This window comes from Theropithecus gelada, chromosome X (assembly GCF_003255815.1).
Source record: "Theropithecus gelada isolate Dixy chromosome X, Tgel_1.0, whole genome shotgun sequence".
NCBI classification, from domain to species: Eukaryota; Metazoa; Chordata; class Mammalia; order Primates; family Cercopithecidae; genus Theropithecus; species Theropithecus gelada.
This window is the reverse complement of record NC_037689.1, coordinates 110,735,691-110,758,043: the sequence shown is the minus strand read 5'-3', so window position 1 is coordinate 110,758,043 and position 22,353 is coordinate 110,735,691. Positions and strand designations below refer to the sequence as shown.

Sequence of the window (22,353 nt, the reverse complement as noted above, 5' to 3'; positions counted from 1 at the left end):
AGGAAGCAAGAGGGGAAGGAAAACGAAGCAGCACTGCTCTTTCCTGCATTATTTTAAGCAGGCTTTGGTGGAAGGTGCTTTTCAGCATTTCTATTATTTGTTTTTCTTCCTCCAGCAGTGGGGCGGGGAGCTGCACTGCCTCTCCCACGCGACTATGCCGCGCAGTTGCCGCAGATTATTATTGTAGTCTTTTGCAAAACCCTTTCCTTCTTCCCAGCCAGTCACGGCGCAGACTCTCACGGCTACGGCAACCGAGTCGTGCCCCTCTAGTGGGAAGGCCAGAGCCAGGGTCCCCTGCTTTCGCCCGAGCTCTTGGACCCCGCGGTTCAATTGTTTGAAACTTCCCCGCCCCCCGGCCCCGCCTCTCTTCCGCGCTCCCCCCACTCCTCACTTCTAGGGTCCAGGCAGGCTCCCGCCCTTCTTTCCCCGCCCTCTACTCCGCCTTCCTCCCTAGTCCACCCCCCCGCCCTGCTCCGGGGCGGTCCTAGCCGCTCACCGCAAGAAGAAAAGCCACCCGTTCGTCCCCCTCCCCTACCTCCCATCCTTTGCCCAGGAGCTGCCTTGGCAGTCACGCCCCTTCCTTCCGAGGAGCTTTCTGGCTGCCTAAACTGGTAGACCCTCTGAATTACTCCTCCGTCTCCTCTCTCTTTCGCCTCCTCTTCTCTTAGTTCTCTCCGCCTCCCCCCCAACTACCACCACCTCCAGTCAGTCTCGCCTCCGACCATCCGCTGCTCCACCCTCTGGCCCGGTATCCTGCCTGTCCACTGCCACCAAGGAGAGCCCGGACGGAGCAGCGAGGAGGGGAGCAGCCGGGAGTTGGGGCTTCCCCCCTGCCCATCCCTGGCCGCTGGCCCGGGACCGAAGCCACTTGAGCGAGCAGAGAGTCGTCACCTTGTCTTCATTGCCTTCAGGGGTAGGAGACGCGTGGTTACTTTTCGCGGGGAACTGGGGCAGGAATCCATGGTGGCATGAACTTGGTCGTGCCCTCGGCGTGAGTGAATCGATCTAGGCGCGTGTGGGAACGTCCGTGTGTTCTACTTTCTTTGCAGCTCGCCATTAGTTTTTTTGGATGTGCAGCAAGTTAAATCGGTTAGAGTGTGCGCTGCTTTCCCGTCCTACTTAGGTGAGGAGATGCTAGTGGGTACCACTACTAGTTGGTACTTTTACTTCCTTACCTCCTGGGGTTCTTGTGGGTCTCTAGGTAATTAATCGCATGGAGGAGCTAAAGACCCGAGGGAAGCTGAAATCTACATTTAGCCCAGCATGCATGTCAGTGCTTATCTCAGATAACTAGATAGGTTTCTCCTAAGTGCTTAGGCTTGGGGTGGGGACTCACACTCCCTGAGGCGGGAGCAGGAGGGGTAGGACCGTGAATTCTTGAAGTTTTAAAGTCTGTGTAATCTAAAACACAAGGCTACTCTTTGAGATGTGTGGTGGTGTTTGTGGTGCCTGTGGTGGTGATAGTAATGGTGAGGAGAGAGTTGCCCCTATCTGCTTAGAAGATCCAAAGATGTTAGTAAATAGTTTTGGGGGATCAGGCAGGTGTCTTGAGGGTCCAAGCCTGGGCCACTGCACGTTGGTGCTTCGACAGTAAGATGGGCTTCATGGGTATGTGAAAATCAAGAGAAAGAAAAGTGGGAGGGAAAATAACAGTCTTCAATAGACTGTGAGCAGTTCCTGGTAAATTGCCACTAATAATAATGTAATAATTTGCATAAAGGGACTAAATAGAATTAAATGAGCAAGGAAAGAGAAAGTTGGTGAGAAACAGCATTTTCAATCTCTAGTGTATGTTTTAGAACGAATTTTTCAACAACCTGGGATGTTTAGTTCAGTTATCCTCCCTCCCCGCCATGAAGAGTGGAAGTTGGGAGGCAGTTTAAAACTTTTATGAATATAACCCTCTTCTCCCATTGAGAGAGGAAGATAATTAGTCACCATAATCTTCAATGATGAAGGGCTAAGGGTATTTAAGTCTCCTTGAGCTACGCTTTGTGAAAAGTTCTTTCTCAGGCCAGCCTTTGTGAAGCCTTCTCAGTTAGACCTTTCAGCACCCTCATTTAGTAGCTAAGAATAGTTTGAAATGCCGTTTTGAATGTGGTATACATTTTCATCCATCTCCCACCTATCTTCAATTGGACAAGTGTGTCAAGTTTGTAAGTGATGGTGTTCAAAGACTTATTACTGAGATGTCCTTAACCTATTGCTTATTTGGGAACACATTATTTACATACATTTAAAACTAACTTTGGTTGATTTTAATGAGGGAAAGGAAAGTAGGAAGGTAAAGAAGGAACGTTACAGGGTGACAATTTTAAAGGCTATCCTGTTTCAGATCAGCTGGGAGGGAAAAGCTGGCCTGACCAAACTACATTTTATAACTAGCCTGGGACATTTTAACAGCCAGGTGGTTGTAGAGTAGTTGCCTCTATTTACAGATGATAACTCAGGTTCCAACTATTCTGTATGGGTTTATCCGGCGTCATTGACAGACACTTTCTGGCACTACATCATACTTCATTTTAAATTACTTCTTTCCTTGGAAAAGTTTGTGACTTTGTAAAATTGAAAGTGCTTTTTCTACCTTCATGGTCTAGATGTGAAGTAAGCCTCTGACCACGATTGGATGTGGAGTCACTTTTACATGAAATTTGCAGATCTGTTTACCTATTTAAAAGATTTTAGAAAGGGAATTTTAATAATTCATAGTCGATGCAGTTTTGGATTTGGAAATTAAAATCTCATTTCTGGTTTATGAATTTGGATTTATTAGACTAATTCCCAACTAGGACATTTGTAGAGTTGCTTTTTCTTTCTGAGGTTTTGTAAAGACCGCATCAGACTCTAGAATGCTTTAAGAATAGCCTAATCAGAAGGCAGGGGGATGGATACTATGACCTTGAGGTCCCATTGAGTGCCAGAATTCTAAGTGGGTACATCTGCTTCTGTGCCTCTCCCAAGAGCCCTCTCCCAGGGCCTGCGCCTTCTTTAAAAGGGTGTCTTTGTAATTAAGCGGCCCTTCTTCCCCATCCCCCTTTCTTCTTTTGATCCAGCTTTTTAAGGCCTTTTTTTCCATTTGGAGACAAGAGGGGTTTCTCACACTTTCCTGTTCCCCTCTTAACGCTTCTTTTCCTTTACCCCAGAAAAGTCGCCTGAAGTTCTCAGGATGGTTAGAAGTTGTTTTGTTTTGTTTGGGGCGTGGGGGTGGAGTGGGGGAGTTGTTACCAATGAGGAGAAATAGAGGATATATTCCCTCTTGGGAAATGCTTGCGACCAGGTAGCCTCCTCCATGGAGACTGAGCATTTGGAATGCATGAGAACAGTCTATTCTTGGGGACTGTCTGGTAGAAATTGTCCTTTGCACCCATTAAGCCCAGCTTAAACACACTGAAAGGGGTGGGGAGAGGTGTGTGTGGTCGTAGTGGAGCCTTTTAGGATGGTAAATGGGTAAATGTTTCCAAATCTCCTATTACATCATCTCTTTCTCCCATGGATTCAGTAGGTTTAGTGATCTGCTTGACAAGTTAATTAGCTGGGGACTAAACCAATTTGTTTAGAATTGTGATCCATTGATTTCCTGTCCCCAGGAATTTTTGTTGGTGTTTTACTATGATGTGTTGTCTTTAGTCTTACTTACTTTTCCCTCCTTGCCGCCTTTTGTGGACTTTGGTCCAAAATCTAGGGTTCCACCCCCAAGTCAAAGGTTAGAATTTTGTCCCAGGAACTAAGGGGGTATTAAACAGGCTAGCCATACTACATTACTCTCCTCCATGGTGGGCTTCTGACCCCTTTTAACCCAGAGAAAGGAGGGAAGTCGCCCCTTCCACACACAACACACACAATCTGAACAAAAAAAAAAAAAAAAGAAAAAGAAAAAGAAAGAAAGAAAATAGGAGGTCATTTGCTTTATAAAAGAATCCACAACAGGTTTCTTTGTAAGTACTAGCTTTCCTAGTTAGTGCCTTTAAACTATGACTTGATATATAAAAATTCACTCTAACTGGGCCTTCTCGGAAGTATATGTATTGCATAAAGGAATACATAAGAATTTGTAATGATTATCACTTAAATTAAGTGAGGCCATTATTTGGCCTTTGAAATCTTTTTGTTATATGGAATGGAGTTAGTTAATTGTCTAAATCATCCTGGCTTGTAATAATGCTGGCCACGTTAGCTCCGGCCTACAACTGCTTGCAGAAGAAAGCTAGTATTACTTTTTGAAAATAAATCAGACTTTATAGATTTTGAACAATTCTAAGGATGAGACTATCCACCCCATCTAGGTAAAATATTTTATTTCCAGTTACTGTGTTTTACTAACCCAGGGATCTAGAAAGTTATTTCTAGTAAATAATGGCTACTGATGCCACTTTTAACCTAAGAATCTGCAATAAGATTTCCTAGTGAGCCTACTGGTGAGAAGGACCTGGGCTCTAGGCCCAACCGTAACTGGGTTTACTACCTCTGTTAAGTTTTTTTTTTTTTTTCCACTGTAAATTGTGGATTTGGACAGGGTGATTTTGAGAGCCAGTTCTCATAAGTTTATGGTTTTCTTTCTAGGCCTCAATATCGAGTATGAATGTGAATGATTGCTACTAGAATGAAGTGCAACCATTGTTAGAAATTCAATCATCTAGTCATCATGTTAAAAAAAAAAAAAAAAAAGATCCTGTAAGGATATATGAATATAGATGCATCATGTTTTATATTTTAACAACCCAACATTAAGAAGCTAAGACTCTATCCAAAACTTCAAGAATTCCGTCATCCTAACAGATCACCTGCTTTCATTTTTTCTAGTTCCTTTCAAGTCCTGGTTCCTGTACTAACATGAATTTTAGAAAATTGGAGCCACAGATATATACAATGTTGCTTTTCAATAAGAGCCCACCTAAGACTTAGCTTTGTAAACCCATGTGGAGGAAAGAAGTCAGAATCTAATGGAGGACACATGAAGACTCCCATATATTTTGTTTCTCAAATGCCAGGAGAAGCTGATGGATATAATAAGTAATCCCTAAACACTCTGTGATTCAGGAATTGTTCATGTATCTAGCAAGGCTGTCAATTTAATTCGTTTGACCTCCTGTTATCTCTCCCCCATTCTTGTTAACAACAGCAACAACAGCAACAAAAATTAGGTCCACTGTTTACCTTGTCTAAATCATTGGCAATGATTTTTAAATCACTGTATAGTGATATGCCATCAAGTGAGTACAAATTTGGGTGGACTATGAAATCTTCAGAATGAGAAAGGAGAAGCAGGACAGCACAGATATACTTGTTTTATAGCATGGAAAATAATACGTTTAAATTAGACTAAAAGATAGCAAAGAAACTAAGGATTTTAGACAGTTAAATAAAAGACAATACGTGCAGCAGCAGAATGGCCCACGTGTAATGGGTTCTTCATCTGAGGTCTTCACCATGTAGTGAAAGTTCAGTTTCATAGTTCTTTAATTTTCCTTTGATAACAAAGGTATGGTATACATGTGATCTCTAAGATTTGATGGATTCACCGGATGTGGTGGCTCACGCCTGTAATCCCGGCACTTTGGGAGGCAGTGGCGGGCAGATCACCTAAGGTCAGGAGTTTGAGACCAGCCTGTCCAACGTGGTGAAACTCCCGACTCTGCTAAAAATACAGAATTACCTGGGTGTGGTGGCGCATGTCTGTAATCCCAGCTACTCGGGAAACTGAGGGACAAATTGCTTGAACCCGGGAGGCGGAGGTTGCAGTAAGCCAAGATCACGCCATTGCACTCTACCCTGGGCAACAAGAGCAAAAATAAAAAAATAAAAAAATAAAAAAAATTGATGGATTCATTCCTGGAAACCAGTGGCTCATCATAAATTAGATTAAATTTCTCTAACTGGAGTAGAAAGTGCGGTACAGGTTTTTAGTATTTAGAAAGTACCAAATGAGGAACAGGAACTTTTTTTTTTTTTTTTGGTAATATATGATCCTGGAGAAAATGCAAATGGATGTATTTGCCAATGTTTCCTAAGGCAGCTGTTGAAAATCTACCTTTTAAGTCTGTGGGCTTGCCTTGACATTTGTAAAGGCACTTTCCCTCTTGCCCTAACTCTATGAAATATCATTAGCCTGTGTGACTTGAAGCCGGGATCTGGTTTTCTCTGCCCGGCCCTTCTCTGGCTTACCATGTGACCAAGGGTAAATGAATTAGCCGCTCTAAGCTTCAGTTACCCTTCTGGGAAGCAAGGATATTAATACCTCACAGAGGTGTTTCGGCATGCTTCATATTGGGCACATGCTTTGAGGTCATTGGATGAAAGGTGTTTGCATGATGGCAAAGCAGGCTTATTATAGGGTCTTGAGCAGGTGTTCCTTTTTAATGAGCTTTGCTCTCTCATAACATACAGTGCCCTTTGGTGCCCCATTGCCTTACTAACTGTAATTACCATTAACCCAACATTTGTATTATTGGCCCTCTCGGCTTTTTGAACAAAAAAAAATTAAACAGTTTTGTACTGTGTGGTAAGTTGAGGTACAAATAAGAGAACTCTAGTATCTTACAGGGTGGTGAAAAATAGCTTCAAAAAGAAACGTTAGTTGAAAAGGACTATAGAGATCAGTGACTTCTTCAAAGCTCCTCCAAAAGGTGAAAAAGAATAAAAAGCACACTTCTGTGTGTGTGCGCATGCGCGTTTTAAGGGAGAAAGTTTTCAGTAATATTTGCTTGTGACACATACTGATGATAGCCAGTAACTGAAACCCAGCCATTGTAGCGTTTTATACACAGCTGGTTTTTATTAATGATGGAATATTTATGCTTGCTGTACAATTCGTGGCTCATTTCCATGTGTATGTCAGAACTTAAATACCCCCAAAAGAAACATTAAGATAACATGAAATATAAATGTGGCCAAGCTAGAAAGGGTGGATTTGGTGGAGAGTCTCCCTTATTCTTATTGGTGTCACATCAGATCACAATAACTGTGCCGCCCCTCTACCAACCTTAGGCATTGATACAGATCTTTTTTCCCCTTATATATACCCCATAGCAAACTTCACATTTCAGTCTTTTTGATGTGGACAAATGATCTGCTCTCCCCTTTATAATGCAGATAAAACTGATGTATGTGTTTTTTAAGAGCATATTTTCCCTGCACATGCTTCTCATTATCCGAGAGGCCTGGACTCAATCAGTAAAGGAGCAGAGAAACCACATAATTGAAAGGAGAATGACGGTGGTGCATACTTGGAATATTTGTGGGAAGGGGATTGCTGACATCAGAAAATGTAGTGGCCTGAGTGTTAACAGCATGGAAGAGAAATCAGCTTTCTGTGTTTCTGTGTTTTGAAAATTATTTTTAAGGGAATAAAAATATGGGCCAGGTTTGACATCCTTTTATGAAGTTGCCCTGGAAACTTTGATGAAGATTGTTAAAGAATAGCTCAATTAAAACCTTCCCCATTAGAAGCTAATTAGTACATCCCTTATTCATTTTGGTTGTTTTCAAGGGGCATGTATTTGCATTGAATTAGTGACATTTGTTCCATGTGATAGCAAACTAAGATAAAAATCACAGATGGGGAAAATTATTTAGATTGCCTGTTTTGAAGAAACCTAATTTCCTCTTTATTACATTTAGATTTTCAGTTCAGATTTTCGTTTTACTATGTTTATATACAATGGTCACATTTTAGTGTGGTAGCCAGTTTTGCTTTCTGGATCATGGACTGTAAACCAAAGCTTATTTGAATTTCCCGTATGAATTAGAGAAATAGAACAAATGACAATAAACCATTTTATTAAGGTAAGATTTCATTTTTTTTTTTTTCATGTACAATTAGTTTCTCTTTGGTCTATGTGTGTGTGCCTGAGAGAGAGAGTGGGGGAGGCAGATTTTTTTTTAAAAGCAAACAATTTTTGAAGCTAAGAAAATTTTGATGACCCCCTTTACTCCCAGGAACATTCTATCTGCCTCAGGCTGCCAGTTGGGCTTTTGTTAGGGAAATATGATGAATTTTCTGACCTGGTGCTTTCTGTGACCAGGCTAAGCGGTTCTCCCCTGGAAGCCTGAAGGAGAGAGGTTATGGTGAGAACAGGAGTGCAAGATTTCTAGCAGGTTCTTTTTACTGTACTCCACCTTTTTTTTTTTTTTTTTTTTAAGGGGGTGAGTATTTGCTTCTGAGATTTCAGGGTCGTTTGCAGTAGAGTCCATGCTGTGTAGCTAAATACAAAATATGGGCCTGTTGTGGCCCTCCTTTCCCCCATCACTTTAGGTGACGGTCATTCTGTACCTAGGTTCTCTGACGCTGTGCCTACGGCGTAGGTGTATGCCTGCAGTAGTTTGTGCAAGTGAGAAAGTTAGCTGGGTTATATGATTTGTGGTTTAATCTCACTCTAGTCCTTCTTGGGAAGGCAGGGTTTAGATTCAGTTCTGCAATGGCACCACAGGCAAGGCAGGTTCCCTGTGCTTGCAAGGCAACAGCAGGAGGAGGAGGGGCTGCCTTCTGCCTTCAGAGAGTGACTCAGACCCTTCGGTATGAAGATATGAAATGCTGGCTCCTGTCCATGCACCTGCTGGATGCCACACCTGCAGTCAGCACCTGAGCCCCACTCAGACACAAAAACCAGACTGAAGGCAGATGGGGCTCCCTTGAAAAGGGGCACAGCAAAACAGGGAGCTCTCAATTATGTTAGTAGAGCCCCACTGGGAATTGGGTTTAGTCATCCCAGTGTTGATGTGGGGGAACAGATTACTTTCTTTTAGATGCAGCTCACTCACTTGCTCAAGATACTGTTGGAGTGCTTCAGGAGTTTGCTTTCCTAATGAATTTCTCTTGTGAACTGTCCTCTTAAAAACTGGAGAGGCAGTTCCGTGGAGGGTTATGTCTTAGAACCAAGGAAGTCACAAGACCTGGGTTCCAATGTTGGCCCTACCAATGGGCAGCAGTGAAATTCTGTTCCAATTAGTTATGATTAGCTATCTGTTCTGGACTTGAGCTTCCCTCTCCAGTTCTAAAATGGAATTAATCACATCTGCCTTTATTTCCCCACAGAGCTGCCGAGAAGGACAAATAAAATAGCAGAAGTGAAAGAGCTTTTGTTTCCTTAGAAGGAAGGCTGAGAAACTAAAGGTAACAATAACATTATTATTGTTGTTATTCCATGTCTTTCTTTGTTTTCTTCTCCTGCTGTGGCCTCTAGCAAAGTTTTGGGAAAGTTATTTACTCAGAATGCAACTATTAAGCACATTTTATGTACCAGTTAATGTTTTAGGTATTGGGATGGATACAATGAAAAATCACACACCCAGCCCATGCCCTCTAAGATCTTACAGTCTAGCAACTTCCATTTCCATTTCTGGCTCAACCCGTAATGGTGATTGCTACCGGGGCACTCAGAAGCTTAAAAGGTGAGAGTTAACTTTTTTTTCTCTCCGCACTACAGCTGGGGATTTCTGTCCCTGGAGCTGAGTATTCCAAGGTCTAGATTGGAGATATATGGGAGGAAAGGCCATGGGGACAAATAAAGGAATTTCTTTCCCTCCCACATTTGCAAAGTACCTAACCCTTAAATGACCATTTTTTTTTTTTCCAGAAGTTCATGTTTAGTTTCATCCTGGGTTCTGTTCTGTTCCTAGTCAATATGGTCTAGTCCTCTCTTACGACCTTAGCTGTCATCCATATGCTAATGACTCCCAAAGATATATCTCAACCTATCTTTGATGTCAAGTTGGTTATCACATTCCATGTCTTCTACTCAGCTCATAGGTTTTTGGTGTTTTCCTCCTCTTGGAAGCTTTTTCAGGTAGCCCAGGGTTTTTTCCAGAGCGCTATGTGTTGCTGGAGCTATCGGCTCATACCTCTGTTCTCCTGTTGAGTTGGGCCTCCTCTGCCTGACTGGGAGCTCCTCAAGGACTGGGCTCTGTTTTATTTATTTATTTATTTATTTATTTATTATTTATTTATTTATTACCACCCTCGGGCTTACCTAGCACAATGTCTGGCTACAGTTAAGTGCTCAATAAAAGTTTATGGAAAATTTGCTGTGATAAGTGTCATCATAGAGAATTAATTTTCCATATTGAGCAGAGTTGAGGTCAGGAATAGATGGAGAGGGATTAGGGAAGAATCTTCAAAGAGAAGGTAGAAAGCAGAACTGCCTTATTTTGAGAGTTCTGGCTAAGAAGTCACGGAAAGAATGCCTGTTGTGTCCACTCTTGCTAAGCCAGGGGCATCTCTGACCTATTGCCTCCCCTGCTTTAGGACTGGATGACTTTTATGGTCAGGTCTGCAAAATAAACCTCTGTCTATAATACATTGACCATTTAAGACAGGTGTCACTTAGTCATATAATACTAAACAGGGCTGACCTTAAATGTGCCACCTTAACTGAGGCTGAAAATAGAGCTACACTCACAGGCTCATTGATCATGCCTGCTTAGTTCTATAAAGCAAAATGTCCCTTAAGATATATTGAAGATTGGGATTTAAAAACTGACAAATTCGGTTCTCAGAATGTAAGCAGGTTGGGTCACAAGAACTGAATGTCTTCAAGCTGACTGTCAGATCTTTCCAAGGGCAAAAATGAAAGATGATATAAGCTATTACAGGCCATGAACCTGTTCTCACCCACCTGATGCTTTTACTAATTAGCTTCTTGGCTGGGTGGTAATTTGGGGCAAGTGCATGCAAGCTGGATTCACAGGGGAGCCCACATTCCACTCTGCCATTTCGCAAGCCAGTGGGATACTACACTGCTTCTCTTGGCTTCTTTCCCTCCCAGGAGCCCTGCTTTGCCCTGGTGGAAAAATGAGAGCAGGATAATTTTTCGTTAAATGAGGGAGGGATTTCATGGGACTCTGGTGTTTTGCTAATTTTATTTTTTAGTGGGTTGTCTAAAAACATTTATGCTTCTTGACCCATCAGTTTCACTTCTAGGATTCTATCATGAAGAAACAACCTACAGTATTGAAAAAGGTTCAATCACACAGTGTTTTTGTAACATTATTTAGACTAGCATAAAATTGGAAGCAATTTACATGTCTTAATAATTGAAGAATGGGTAAGTGAATGCTGATACACTTGTTTAATGCACTATTATGCAGCCATTACGATGTTATGAAGTTATGCCACAACATGGAAAAAGTATTTATGATGAGGTAAAATGCAGGATCCAAAATTACATCTTACTAATAATTCATTGCTTTGTAAAAACACAAATACACATAGGAACACTAAAGGAAATATAATGTTAACAATGCTTAAGTTGAGGTGCTGGGATTATAAGTGATTTTTTCTTTATTAAAAATATGTGCATGCTGTGCTTATATTACTTGTAAAATAAAATATAAGTAGACATGAAAAATGGGCGGTCTGGCATTGGAGGTTAGAGATTGGTGAAGCAGGCAGCTTCTAGGTATATGCTTAAACTTTTCTCATTTTAGGCTCCATCTAATTACAGGGACCCTTTATACTTTTCCTGAGATAATAAAGAAGGGGATGTGAAGACATAGTCTACTCCTCTTTGGGAATGGATGTGTGTGCTGGGGGATAGAGGGAGATGGCAACAGGATTCTCCTTGCTACACAGTATGTCACTGCTCACATCCACTTCAGGGTTGATCACTTTTGTTGCCTATAAACATGTTCAAGGTAATTGCTTCAGAACAAGGCAAAGTCAAACTGGGACCAAAAACGACCAAGACCTTGAGTTACCGTCCCAGAAACGGATCTCTCACACTGATCCTCAGTAAGATTTGGAAATGCCAAGGCCTTGCTGTGGTTCTTAAAATAATTTTTCAACCTAATCTAATAGGGTGGTGCAAAAATAATTGCGGTATTTGCAATGCAATGTCCTTGCATTGCTATAAATACCTGAGACAGGGTAATTTATAAAGAAAAGAGTTTTAATTGGCTCACAGTTCGGCAGGCTTTATGGGAAGCATGGTGCGAACATCTACTTGGCTTTGGGGTGGGGGCCTCAGGAAGCTTGCAATCATGGCAGAAGGCGATGGGGGAGCAGGCACATCACATGGCAAAAGCAAGAGACAACGGGGGAAGATGCCACACAGTTTTAAACAACCAGATCTCATGAGAACTCACTGTCAGAACAGCACCAAGAAGATCTGCCCCCATAATCCAATCACCTCCCACCAAACCTCACAATTCAACATGAGATTTGGGCAAGGACATACCTCCAAACTGTATCGTAGAGGTAGAGATAAGAACAAAGAAGAGTCAGGGCTGACTCTTCTCTTAAGCCTTTTCTTGAACTAATGCTAGAATTAAGTAAGAGCCAATGCCAAGCTGGTATGATATTGAACAGACCTGAAATTGGGGGCCTGGAGACATCAATCCGTGGAGGTTCATGTTGCTGTTCAATCCACCTCACATCTTAGCCTAAAAAGTGGATTTGCAAAGCCTTTCTATAGTAGTACTTCTAGCTGAACACTTCCCCCTTACCTCCTTGAATTTTCCTTCCTTCCATTAACATTTTACTTCCAATGGAACTGGAAAATCAGTGGTGGCATTAAAGCAGGTTTATAGTCTTTTAAAACCAGGGTCAATTCTATGTAATAAGTAGTTATTAAGCATCTTCTTTGTACAGGCAAATAATGCTAGATAATATGTTGTAGTGGAAGGGTTCTTGCCCTAGGCATTATAAAAACTTTCATTTTGGTCCTGGCTCTCTCTTACCCTTTGAGGCCCTGGCATCTTCATCTATACAAGAAGAGGGTGGGACCACTGGGTTGTCTCCCAAGAGCCTTTCCAGTTCTGGGTTTCAATGATCTAAGGACCCCTGTGTGGTAGACTGAGTTGCAAATAAAGGTTCTTTTTTTTTTTTTTTTTTTTAAGTTTCTTTAAAAAAAAAAAAACCTTCATAAAATTGCTGTACACTTCTAAAAAAAAGAGGCTACTTTGAAATAACAGTGACAGTGATAGCTTACTTTTATTGAGGCCTTATTATGTGCCAGTCTCCATGCTTAGCACTCTACATGGATTAATTCCCGTAATCTTTATAACAACCCTGTGAAGTATGAGCACCATTATCCCTATTTTGCAGATGATGAAATTGAGACTTGGGAGATCAGGAGACATGTACAAGGTCTGTTAGTAAACCATACATCCAGGATTTAAACTTGGGCAGTGTGACTCTAGGCCCAGACTCTGTGCCACGGTGTTTATGATGCCTACCCGTTACCTGTTGAAAGTTTAGAGATAACCTGCAAAAGGACCATTGTTTTTCACATCCCAAATGAAGTGAATTGGTATCTTAGGTTGCAAGAGTGTTGGGACAGGTATTCTCTAGGGTACTTTGGCTACAATATGGACCAACCTGAGAGAACGTAAGAATTTACTGGGGCCTCTCGCTTTTTGTGAGAGGTTGTGTGTGTGTGTGTGTGTTTGCACAAATACATACACATAGGTACAGGGAAAACTTTGAACTGGCCCAGATAAGGGAGTCAAATTGGATGAAACAAGTTGACCAAGATTTAGCGGAGAAACAGCTTTCTTAGACTTAGATTCTTTATCCTGGTTGGGTAGAATGAGAGGTAGGGGCAGAATGCGGGAGGGTATAGAAGAGGAGATAGAAAGAAGATCTTATAGGCATATTGCAAAATTTATTTGAAGGGTGGGAATTTGGTCTGTCCTGACCACCTTGTAATGTGGATTTTCTGGGACTTGTCTTGGGAAACATCTAGGCCTTCATTAATATGTTTTGGCTCAACCTCACAGGTGTATTGAGAGAGGCCAATGACTGCAAATGGAGTAAGAATTTAGCTTGGCCTTGCTTCCCTGTTGTTGTTATAGAACAGTTGATTATGTAGATTCAAATTGCATTTGTAAAGACAGAACCACAATTATTCTTTTTTTTCCTATCAAATATTCTCAGAGACAGTCTGTGTGCCCAGGAAAAACAAAGTTATTTTATTGATTGAAGATGATGTCAGACGCCTGGCAGTGGCATGATTAAAGCTACAGGGAGATTAAAGGTTACAGAGTTCATACTATTTTAGTTCTTGTGCATGAAACAAGGAGTCTTTTCCTTTCCTTTCTCAAATACATGGAGTAGTGTTTTCCTCATTATGTGACTCTTGACATGTAGATGAACATAAGTTCTTCAAGAAGAAAATAGTAAACTGGAGAGGACTCTGCAAAGCTTTTTCCTTAGGCTGATTTCTTTTTCTGTTTTAAACAGAGACAAAGATGGCACGAGGGGGGTGAGGGTAGGGGAACGATCTGTGTCCAGTTAACATAAAGTGATTTGGGTTTTGAAAAGGATATGGAGGGGCCGAGTGTGATGACTCATGCCTGTAATCCCAACACTTTGAGAGACCGAGGCAGGCAGATCACCTGAGGTCAGGAGTTCAAGACCAGCCTGGCCATCATGGCGAAACCCCGACTCTACTAAAAATATGAAAATCAGCCAGGCATGGTGACACATAGCTGTAATCCTGGCTACATGGGAGGCTGAGGCAGGAGAATAACTTGAACCCGGGAGGCAGAGGTTACAAGGAGCCTAGATCCTGCCATTGTACTCCAGCCTGGGTGACATAGCAAGACTCCATCTCAAAAATAGATTAAATAAATAAATAAATAAATAAATAAGAAAAGGATACAGAGGACAAAATTGAGAGAAGAAAGACCTTGCACGAGTAAAGTTTTCTCAGTGAAGAGCCGAGTATCAGGAGAAAATCAGTAATATCAGCCTGAAGAATCTAAATCGTACTGGAAAATAATCATATGGTAGTTTCTCTCCAGGGACTCAAGTTTAAAAGCCTTGGGCGGTTTTCTGGTGTTTCAGTTGAAAAAGGAAAAAAAAAAAAAAAGGATGAATGTTTTGTTCAGAATTGGACAATAGAAGCCGGTGGTTATGTACCATAGCTCTGTCAAAAGTCCAGCTTTGATTCCAATTAGAAGTTGTTCCTCTGCTTCAAAATTAGGGGAGACACCCTAAAATAATTACCTTGCAGATTTGAGATGATTTTGCTTCTGATCATGATTATATGTTGTGCCAAAACAAGATGGAAAGACACATTTCCGTGTTTGTTCACTGTATGTCTGTTCACTTTATTTTTGGCAACATTGCAAGGAAATAATGTTAAATTAATCACTTTGTGGTTTTGTGGATTTTTTAAAAACTTGAATGTTTTGAACATGCTCTCAAAATACAGAGATGTTTGTGTACTTCTTTTGCATTGCTTTCCTCCTCTCATGGAGTGGATTAAGCCTTTCCTTTAAGTGATATGAATGAATCATAGATAGGCCAGGACAGAAGATAGGAATGTGGTTCATGTGCATCTCACTTAAACTCCTGAGTCTTAGAATCATTTTGATTAGGCTGACAAGGCTTTGCAGAGAGTCCAAGCAGAAATTAGACGTAAGGACTATCTCAAATCCAGGTCTATTATGCATTTGCATCTAGTCTATATAATGTAAGTCTGTGAGTTTTTTTTTTTTTTTGCTGAGACACCGGGGCAATGGAAGTGCCAAGAAAGCAAGTGGAGGCATCTTCTGCTTGGAGAAGGGTTGCACTCTGTGTTGGGAAGGGCAGTCTACTTTCCTACTCCAAGAATGGATGGACCGTTGATTAGATGATCAGAGTGTAAGCTCCATGAGGGCAGGGATTATATTTTATGTGTCTTTGCAGCCCTTATTATGTCTAGCATGAGGCTGACACATGTGTGGAATAGTCGATAAATACTTAATAAATACTTAATGACTTGGTTGAAAAGAAGTTGCCCCCCTCCCGCCCCACCTATCTGAGCTTGAGGCACTCAAATTGGGAGCCTCACTGAGTGTTCTTTTTTTGACCAAAAACCTACCTTATGATGACTGCACTCCCTTCTGGGATGTGGGACAGTGAGCCTCACTAACCTCCCCTGCTACTAATAGCAGTTTAAAGGTTGCACCCTAAAGGCGACAGTGGTTTTGGCTTTTGTCATCATCCACCCTTCCAACTTGGAATGGAAGTGGTAGCTTTCTAGGGCTGTGAGGTCAGAACAGAGCAAGCCTTTCTAGTCTCAGACCTGAACATTTCCATCACTGGAGACCGGCCTGGCTTTCCGGACACAGCTGCTGGACACTGAGGTTTCTTTTCTGCCCTAGTGGAGATGGACTCTGCTACTCATTTAAAAGCCAAGCACCATAGGAGGACAAGTCATTCTCTTGGAAGAACTGGTTTGGTTAACTGCTGGCCATTGGTGGCAAAATAGAAACGACGTTTTTATTTCTCCCTCCCTTCCCCTCCTGAACATTTCAGAGTGACCAGTGGTTGGACTCTTGGCGGCGCTTACCCTGAACCTGAGTGTTAGGGGAGAGGGAATCTGCCGTTGCGGTTTCTGGAGCTGCTCATAAGCAAGAATTCCCTATCCTGATCAAGGCTTTAAGCCTAAAAGAAAGCAGAAATAGGTATGGAATATTTCTGTGTGTGTGTGTGTGTGCGCGCGCGTGTGCATGTGTGTATGCATGTGTGACTGCGTGCATGCAGGGTGGGGTGGATGTGACATGGGAGGGGGTGGTATACTTTTCAGGGTCCAGGGCAGCTCAGTGTCTGCATTTCCCTGCCTTGCAGGGAGCGTATGTAAGTCATTTTTGCTTTAACACCATACATGTTCCTGTTTCCATTTTTTGAGCAAGGAAAAGTAATTTGGTAGTCATCTCTCTAGTTTTGGGCACCAAAAAGATTTATATATTATGCTTGTCAACCTATCAGAATATCCCAATTTGACAGTTCAAGTACAGGAGTCCTGGAGGCACATTGGGAGGAATGGAAAAGGGACTGGTTGCTTACCCCACTGGTGTGCACTTCCCAAGAGAATATGATGAAGGGGACTTTGGAGGGTCCCTTCGTGTTGTCAGACTGCCCAGCACAACAGTTGGAAGCCAGGTAGCGGTAACCAACAAGAAGTGAAGAGAGAAGATGAACTTTCTTCATATACTATATATACATTCTGGGTCACTCTGTCTCTGCATGACCAAAGGAAGGGGGTTCATGTTTCCAGAGAGATTGCAGGCCACTTAATATCATAGAAATAAGAGCCTGGGAGCCAGGGATCCACAGTTGCCATCTAGAAACGTGATGCGGGTTAAATTGACCTTTATTGTGACTTTTTGTGTGACATTATCTTCATTCTCCACCAATTACTAAAGATCCTTAAAGTGAGAGTTTCATTATTGAACGTTATTATTTAATTCCAATACTTAACATGACAGATTCTGTCCAAAGAATTTTTGAATCTCTAATGAATTAGTGGATACTGTACAGTGCTGAGAGAGAGAAGTCATCTACCAGTCATTTTTCAGTTGAGAAAATAGACGTCAAGAAAAGAGGAATCAGTTGTATACCCTGTAAACCAATAATATGATTAGAATTTGAATATTAAATTGTGTTACTAAAGTTATCAGTTTCAGTCAACCCATATTACCTGTTTAGAAGAATTGGTGGTGAGGGAGGGGATATGCTAATCATACACCCTTTCCAGAAGGATGGTCTTTATATTTTTCAATTTCTAAATTTTGTCAGAGGCGCACTTCAAATAAAAGAGGCTTCCCCTTTAAGCTTCTCCTACCCAAGAACAACAACAACACATCTCGATGACTATTTCGGGAGGGCTGAAAGGCAACTTTGTCAGTAATAAGTATTCCAAGTCCTTCTCTTATTAAGCCAAGCAGCATCCAAAATGGATACTACAAAAATGATTTTTTAAAAAGATGTTTCAGAGCCTTATGAGATCAGAGAAAAAGATTTGCATCGAGGCAGGGATCATTACTATCTGGTGCAAGCCAAGCTCTCTTCACCTTTTATTTATTTGAGTCTTTATTTTGCATTTTGTAGCTCGCTTCATATGCTGAGCTGCTTTACAAATCCTGTTATGGGGTAATTTTCCCCACTGTCCTGCCCCCACCTCCACAGTAATAAGATTTGGGTTTTTACCTTAAATAGAATACAGAGAGATGAAGCCTGTGAATATGGACCTTGAAAAGTTACTCACTTTAATTACCCTACTTGACTGTTCCAGGTTTCTCAAGCATTCTTAGGAGTTAAGTCCAGATTGAATATTTAGCTCATGCTAAAAGTGAAAGAGGAAACCTAGAGCTCTTATGCCTCCACTTTCCTCATCATATCAGTGCTAGGGCCTGGAATCCCCAAAAATCTATTAATTTTAGGTTACATTCTCTACTTTGTTTCTGCAATAGAATCCTCACCCTCCAATATCCATTTTCATTCCCTTTAGGGGACTAATTTATCCATCAACTGGGTGTTAAGCTTCCTGTTTCCCCTTCCCAGGTCAAGGGCAGCCCAGGTGCCCAATTTCTCTCTCTCTTCACAAGGCACCACCAGCAATAGAGATGAGAAATTCTGAAGAACAGCCAAGTGGAGGGACCACAGTATTGCAGCGTTTGCTACAAGAGCAGCTTCGCTATGGCAATCCTAGTGAGAATCGCAGCCTACTTGCCATACACCAGCAAGCCACAGGGAATGGCCCTCCTTTCCCCACTGGCAGTGGGAACCTGGGCCCTCAGAGTGATGTGTTGAGTCCCCAAGACCACCACCAACAGCTTGTGGCTCATGCTGCTCGACAAGAACCCCAGGGGCAGGAAATCCAGTCAGAAAACATCATCATGGAGAAGCAACTGTCTCCTAGAATGCAGAATAATGAAGAACTCCCGACTTACGAAGAAGCCAAGGTTCAGTCCCAGTACTTTCGGGGCCAACAGCATGCCAGTGTTGGAGCTGCCTTCTATGTCACTGGAGTCACCAACCAGAAGATGAGGACCGAGGGACGCCCATCAGTTCAGCGGCTCAATCCTGGAAAGATGCACCAAGATGAAGGACTCAGAGACCTTAAGCAAGGGCATGTCCGTTCCTTGAGTGAACGACTAATGCAGATGTCACTGGCCACCAGTGGAGTTAAGGCCCATCCACCTGTTACCAGTGCTCCCCTCTCCCCACCACAACCCAATGACCTGTACAAGAATCCCACAAGTTCCAGTGAATTCTACAAGGCCCAAGGGCCACTTCCTAACCAGCATAGCCTGAAGGGCATGGAACACCGAGGCCCCCCACCAGAGTATCCCTTCAAGGGCATGCCACCCCAATCTGTAGTGTGCAAGCCCCAAGAGCCAGGGCACTTCTATAGTGAGCATCGCCTGAACCAGCCAGGGAGAACAGAGGGGCAACTGATGAGGTATCAGCATCCCCCTGAGTATGGAGCAGCCAGGTAAGAGAGTTCTCTTTCTGTCATTTCCTGACCTCATCCCCAACCAGCTTCTGCTGTGTGTTGGGAATCTTAGGGAAGGAATGGGCAGCTGTTTGGTATAACAAACTCTGCAATGCATGACAGGCTTCTGGCTTAGAGAATTGCCTGCCAACCTGAATTTGTAGCCTCTGTAGCCATAATTAGCACTGTATTAACAATCCCTTAGCTTTGTAGGTTGAGCATGGCCTCAACTGCCTAGTGGATGAACAGGAGCAAAAGTCTTGATTTCAGCAGCTATTCGCTGTCCGGTCTCCTAGGATGTTAAAGAAGGGGTCTGTGTTTCTCATAAGCCCTCCTTGAGAAGTAGAAGCAAATTACCTTGCACTTTAATTAGTCTGGAACATCCTATCACTTGCACATATTCCCCTCCATGAAGTTCTCATCATTTATTTTTGCAAACAAATCTGTGTATTTCTTGTCAGTTATCATTTTTCCATAGAATTACCATTATTCTTTTGGACACTAAACAAATACCCAGATGTTATGGTGGGGGAGCTATGTATGTATGTAGGTTCAGAATGTTACTTGCCTTATGCTTGCAGTTTATGAAATCTGGACTGTTGTATCTTTTTTTGGTAGAAAATTTATTAGTTGCCTGTCACATTTTTAAACCTTTGAGTTAAATTCCCATCACATCCTATAGAAATTTTAGTCAGATGCTAAAATACAGAAGGAAAAATATTACCATTTCTGTCTTATATACTTAGTTGTTCCTATATATACTTCTTAATTATTCAGAGGTCCTTTGTCCCACTGCTATATTCACTAGATCTTATGATTCTATGATTCTGTTCATTGTTCCTGTTGTTAGTATTTGGGCCATGTCTCTGATCAGTAGTATTTCAACATATAGGGCAGGAGAAAAAGTTTAAACTGTGGGCACCAATGGTGGCATTTAAGTGTGGTATCCTGCCCCATGACCATGAGTAATGATGGGTGGCCATCAGGTGTGAAGTGCTTGGTCCTAGGCTGGCCTTCATCTATATGCAGCTCACAGACTAGGTCTGTGATGTCCTTTGATGTCTACCTCTTTGTCTCCTGTACCCTACTTGCTTATTTTGGAAAAAACCTTCTGGCTTGAAGTTCATTGAGTGACTCAGGAGAGAAGGCAGTCATGGGGTGGAGTAGGGTGAAAGTAAGAGAAGGCACCTAGCATTTCCTGGTATTTCTTTGTTTTGCCCTCCAGGTCCTGTTTTTTTAGCCAGAGGCAGTTCGCTTTGGACTCCACCCCTAACATTGCCAGTTTAGGATTTTTTTTTCCCTCTTAACCCAGGTTGATTTCCTAACCCTTCAACCTCCTCTGTGCAGCTTTCAAAGGGCAGGAGCCTATGTTCTGATAAGTGTCTTGGAACAGGAAATGGGGTAACCGACAGGGCCACTCAGATTTAAAAGAGATCAGGAACCAGATTCCCATCTGACCAATGAAACGGAAGACCCGGGGAAAGGTTGATCTGTTCAAGACTGCTTCACTTAGTGGAAACCCATTCAAGCCAGCAAAATATCAATGAAGCTGGGGGTTTCTGTTTTACTTTTCCCATCAGTATGGAAGAGTCTGTTGATGGGCTGACGTCTGTTGCCTTGTGGGAGGGGAGTGTGTTGGCTGGGGTGTGGAGCAGAAGCCACAGCCCCACTCAGCACACAGCCCGCCTTCCTAGGAAAGCTATTTTCAGAACTCATTCACCAGTATTGTTTGTGATCTGAAATGACTCCCACAGTGTTTGAAGCTAGATGGAAAAGCCCTTTGATCTCCCTAAATAAATAATAGGGAGCCCAAAGAGGTTTTTTTTTTTTTTTTTTCTTTTTTTTCTTTTTTCCCATCCTGATTAAACCACCGGAGAAATTTAGCTGCATGTATTTTACAGGAAGATACATATTTTTTTATCCTCCCACCTAAGTTATCTGTGGATTTCTCTTTCTTTCTGTCCTCAAAAGCAACAGAGCCCATGCTGATCTACCCTTGTTGAGCAACATTTTAATACACAGTTTTGCTGTAACAAGTTTTTCTCTATGGGAGAGCAGCAGAGTGCTTGATAATGCTTGATGAATAAGCAAACCTAAAATGGCCCTAGTGGGAGGATGCTCCATATGAAATTTGGGTCTGCATCAGGCAAATTCTGGCTGTAAAATTGTTGCAGGGCCCTGCGTGAGGGAGTGGCACCTATTGACATATTACTGGCAAAAGGAGGTAGTTGAACTGCTTTCCAGAAGTGTACTGCTTTAAGGTGGTGACACATTTTCCCTCCTCCATTTCCTTTAACCAACTAGCTATACAGTTTTTGAGTACCTTTCCAAGTAACTGCTGCTAGCAGCAGCCAATTAGAAGACTACATTCTGAGCCCTTAATCCACAAATTACAGATCAGGATGCAAAGCAAGCTTTTTGAACAAATTGCTGTTAAGAAAACATTTGTTTGCTTTTAGAGATGCAGTGAACTGCTGGAGATTTGCTGTTAAAATGAACAAAATTATAAACAATCCTTTTATTACTTCATCTTTCTTATGTCTTCCTCTCCCCACTTAAAAAATAAATACCTTGAATGCCCAGAACTCCAGATGAGAAACAAGGCCAAGCCATCTGAAGAATTTTAAAATTTCAGAGTCTTTGTCTTTCTAAGTGCTGAACCTTTTCTGCATCCTGGGTTTATATGTTTATCAACTGCTTTTAAAAATTAAATCATTTCTGTTTATAAAGCAGCCACCTCCTTTCAGTTGTTGAAATCATGCCCAGATCTGAGGTTTCTTGAAATCCTTGTTTAGTGGAATCTAAGGGTGACCTAACTCTGTAGTTCAGAGCAGAGCTGGTTGTGCAAGAGAAACCATCAGGAATTTGCAGCCTGCTCCAGGATTCACAGATTCACCGATTCACCATTGCAGAGCCTGGGAAAGGCAGTTTCTGTGGTGAGGATCAGTCGAGTTCCAGGCTATTGGGTGGCACCTGCTCTGGTGAGAGTGTGTGTGCAGGATTGCACATGTGTGCCAGGAGTGTGGAGTGTGTGTGCATGCACATGTGTGCATGTGTGTGTGGCTGCAGAGGGTGAGGACTCCCAGTCATCGATGTGGCAGGGTGGAAGGTGCTATGTCAGCTGGGTGGAGTGGCTTTTACTTTCCCTTTG

The 22,353-nt window shown here is 42.2% G+C and overlaps 1 protein-coding gene across 1 annotated transcript in view; it reads left to right on the top strand.

Annotated features, from left to right (window-relative positions):
- Positions 1-424: 424 nt before the first annotated feature.
- Positions 425-22,353, top strand: part of AMOT (angiomotin) — a 67,114-nt gene continuing 45,185 nt past the window's right edge. The window contains exons 1-4 of the mRNA XM_025373264.1: positions 425-913; positions 9,032-9,109; positions 16,241-16,389; positions 18,269-19,202. Of these exons, the coding sequence (XP_025229049.1) occupies positions 18,331-19,202 (872 nt within the window). The 5' untranslated portion in view covers positions 425-913; positions 9,032-9,109; positions 16,241-16,389; positions 18,269-18,330. The remainder of the gene's footprint in view (positions 914-9,031; positions 9,110-16,240; positions 16,390-18,268; positions 19,203-22,353) is intronic.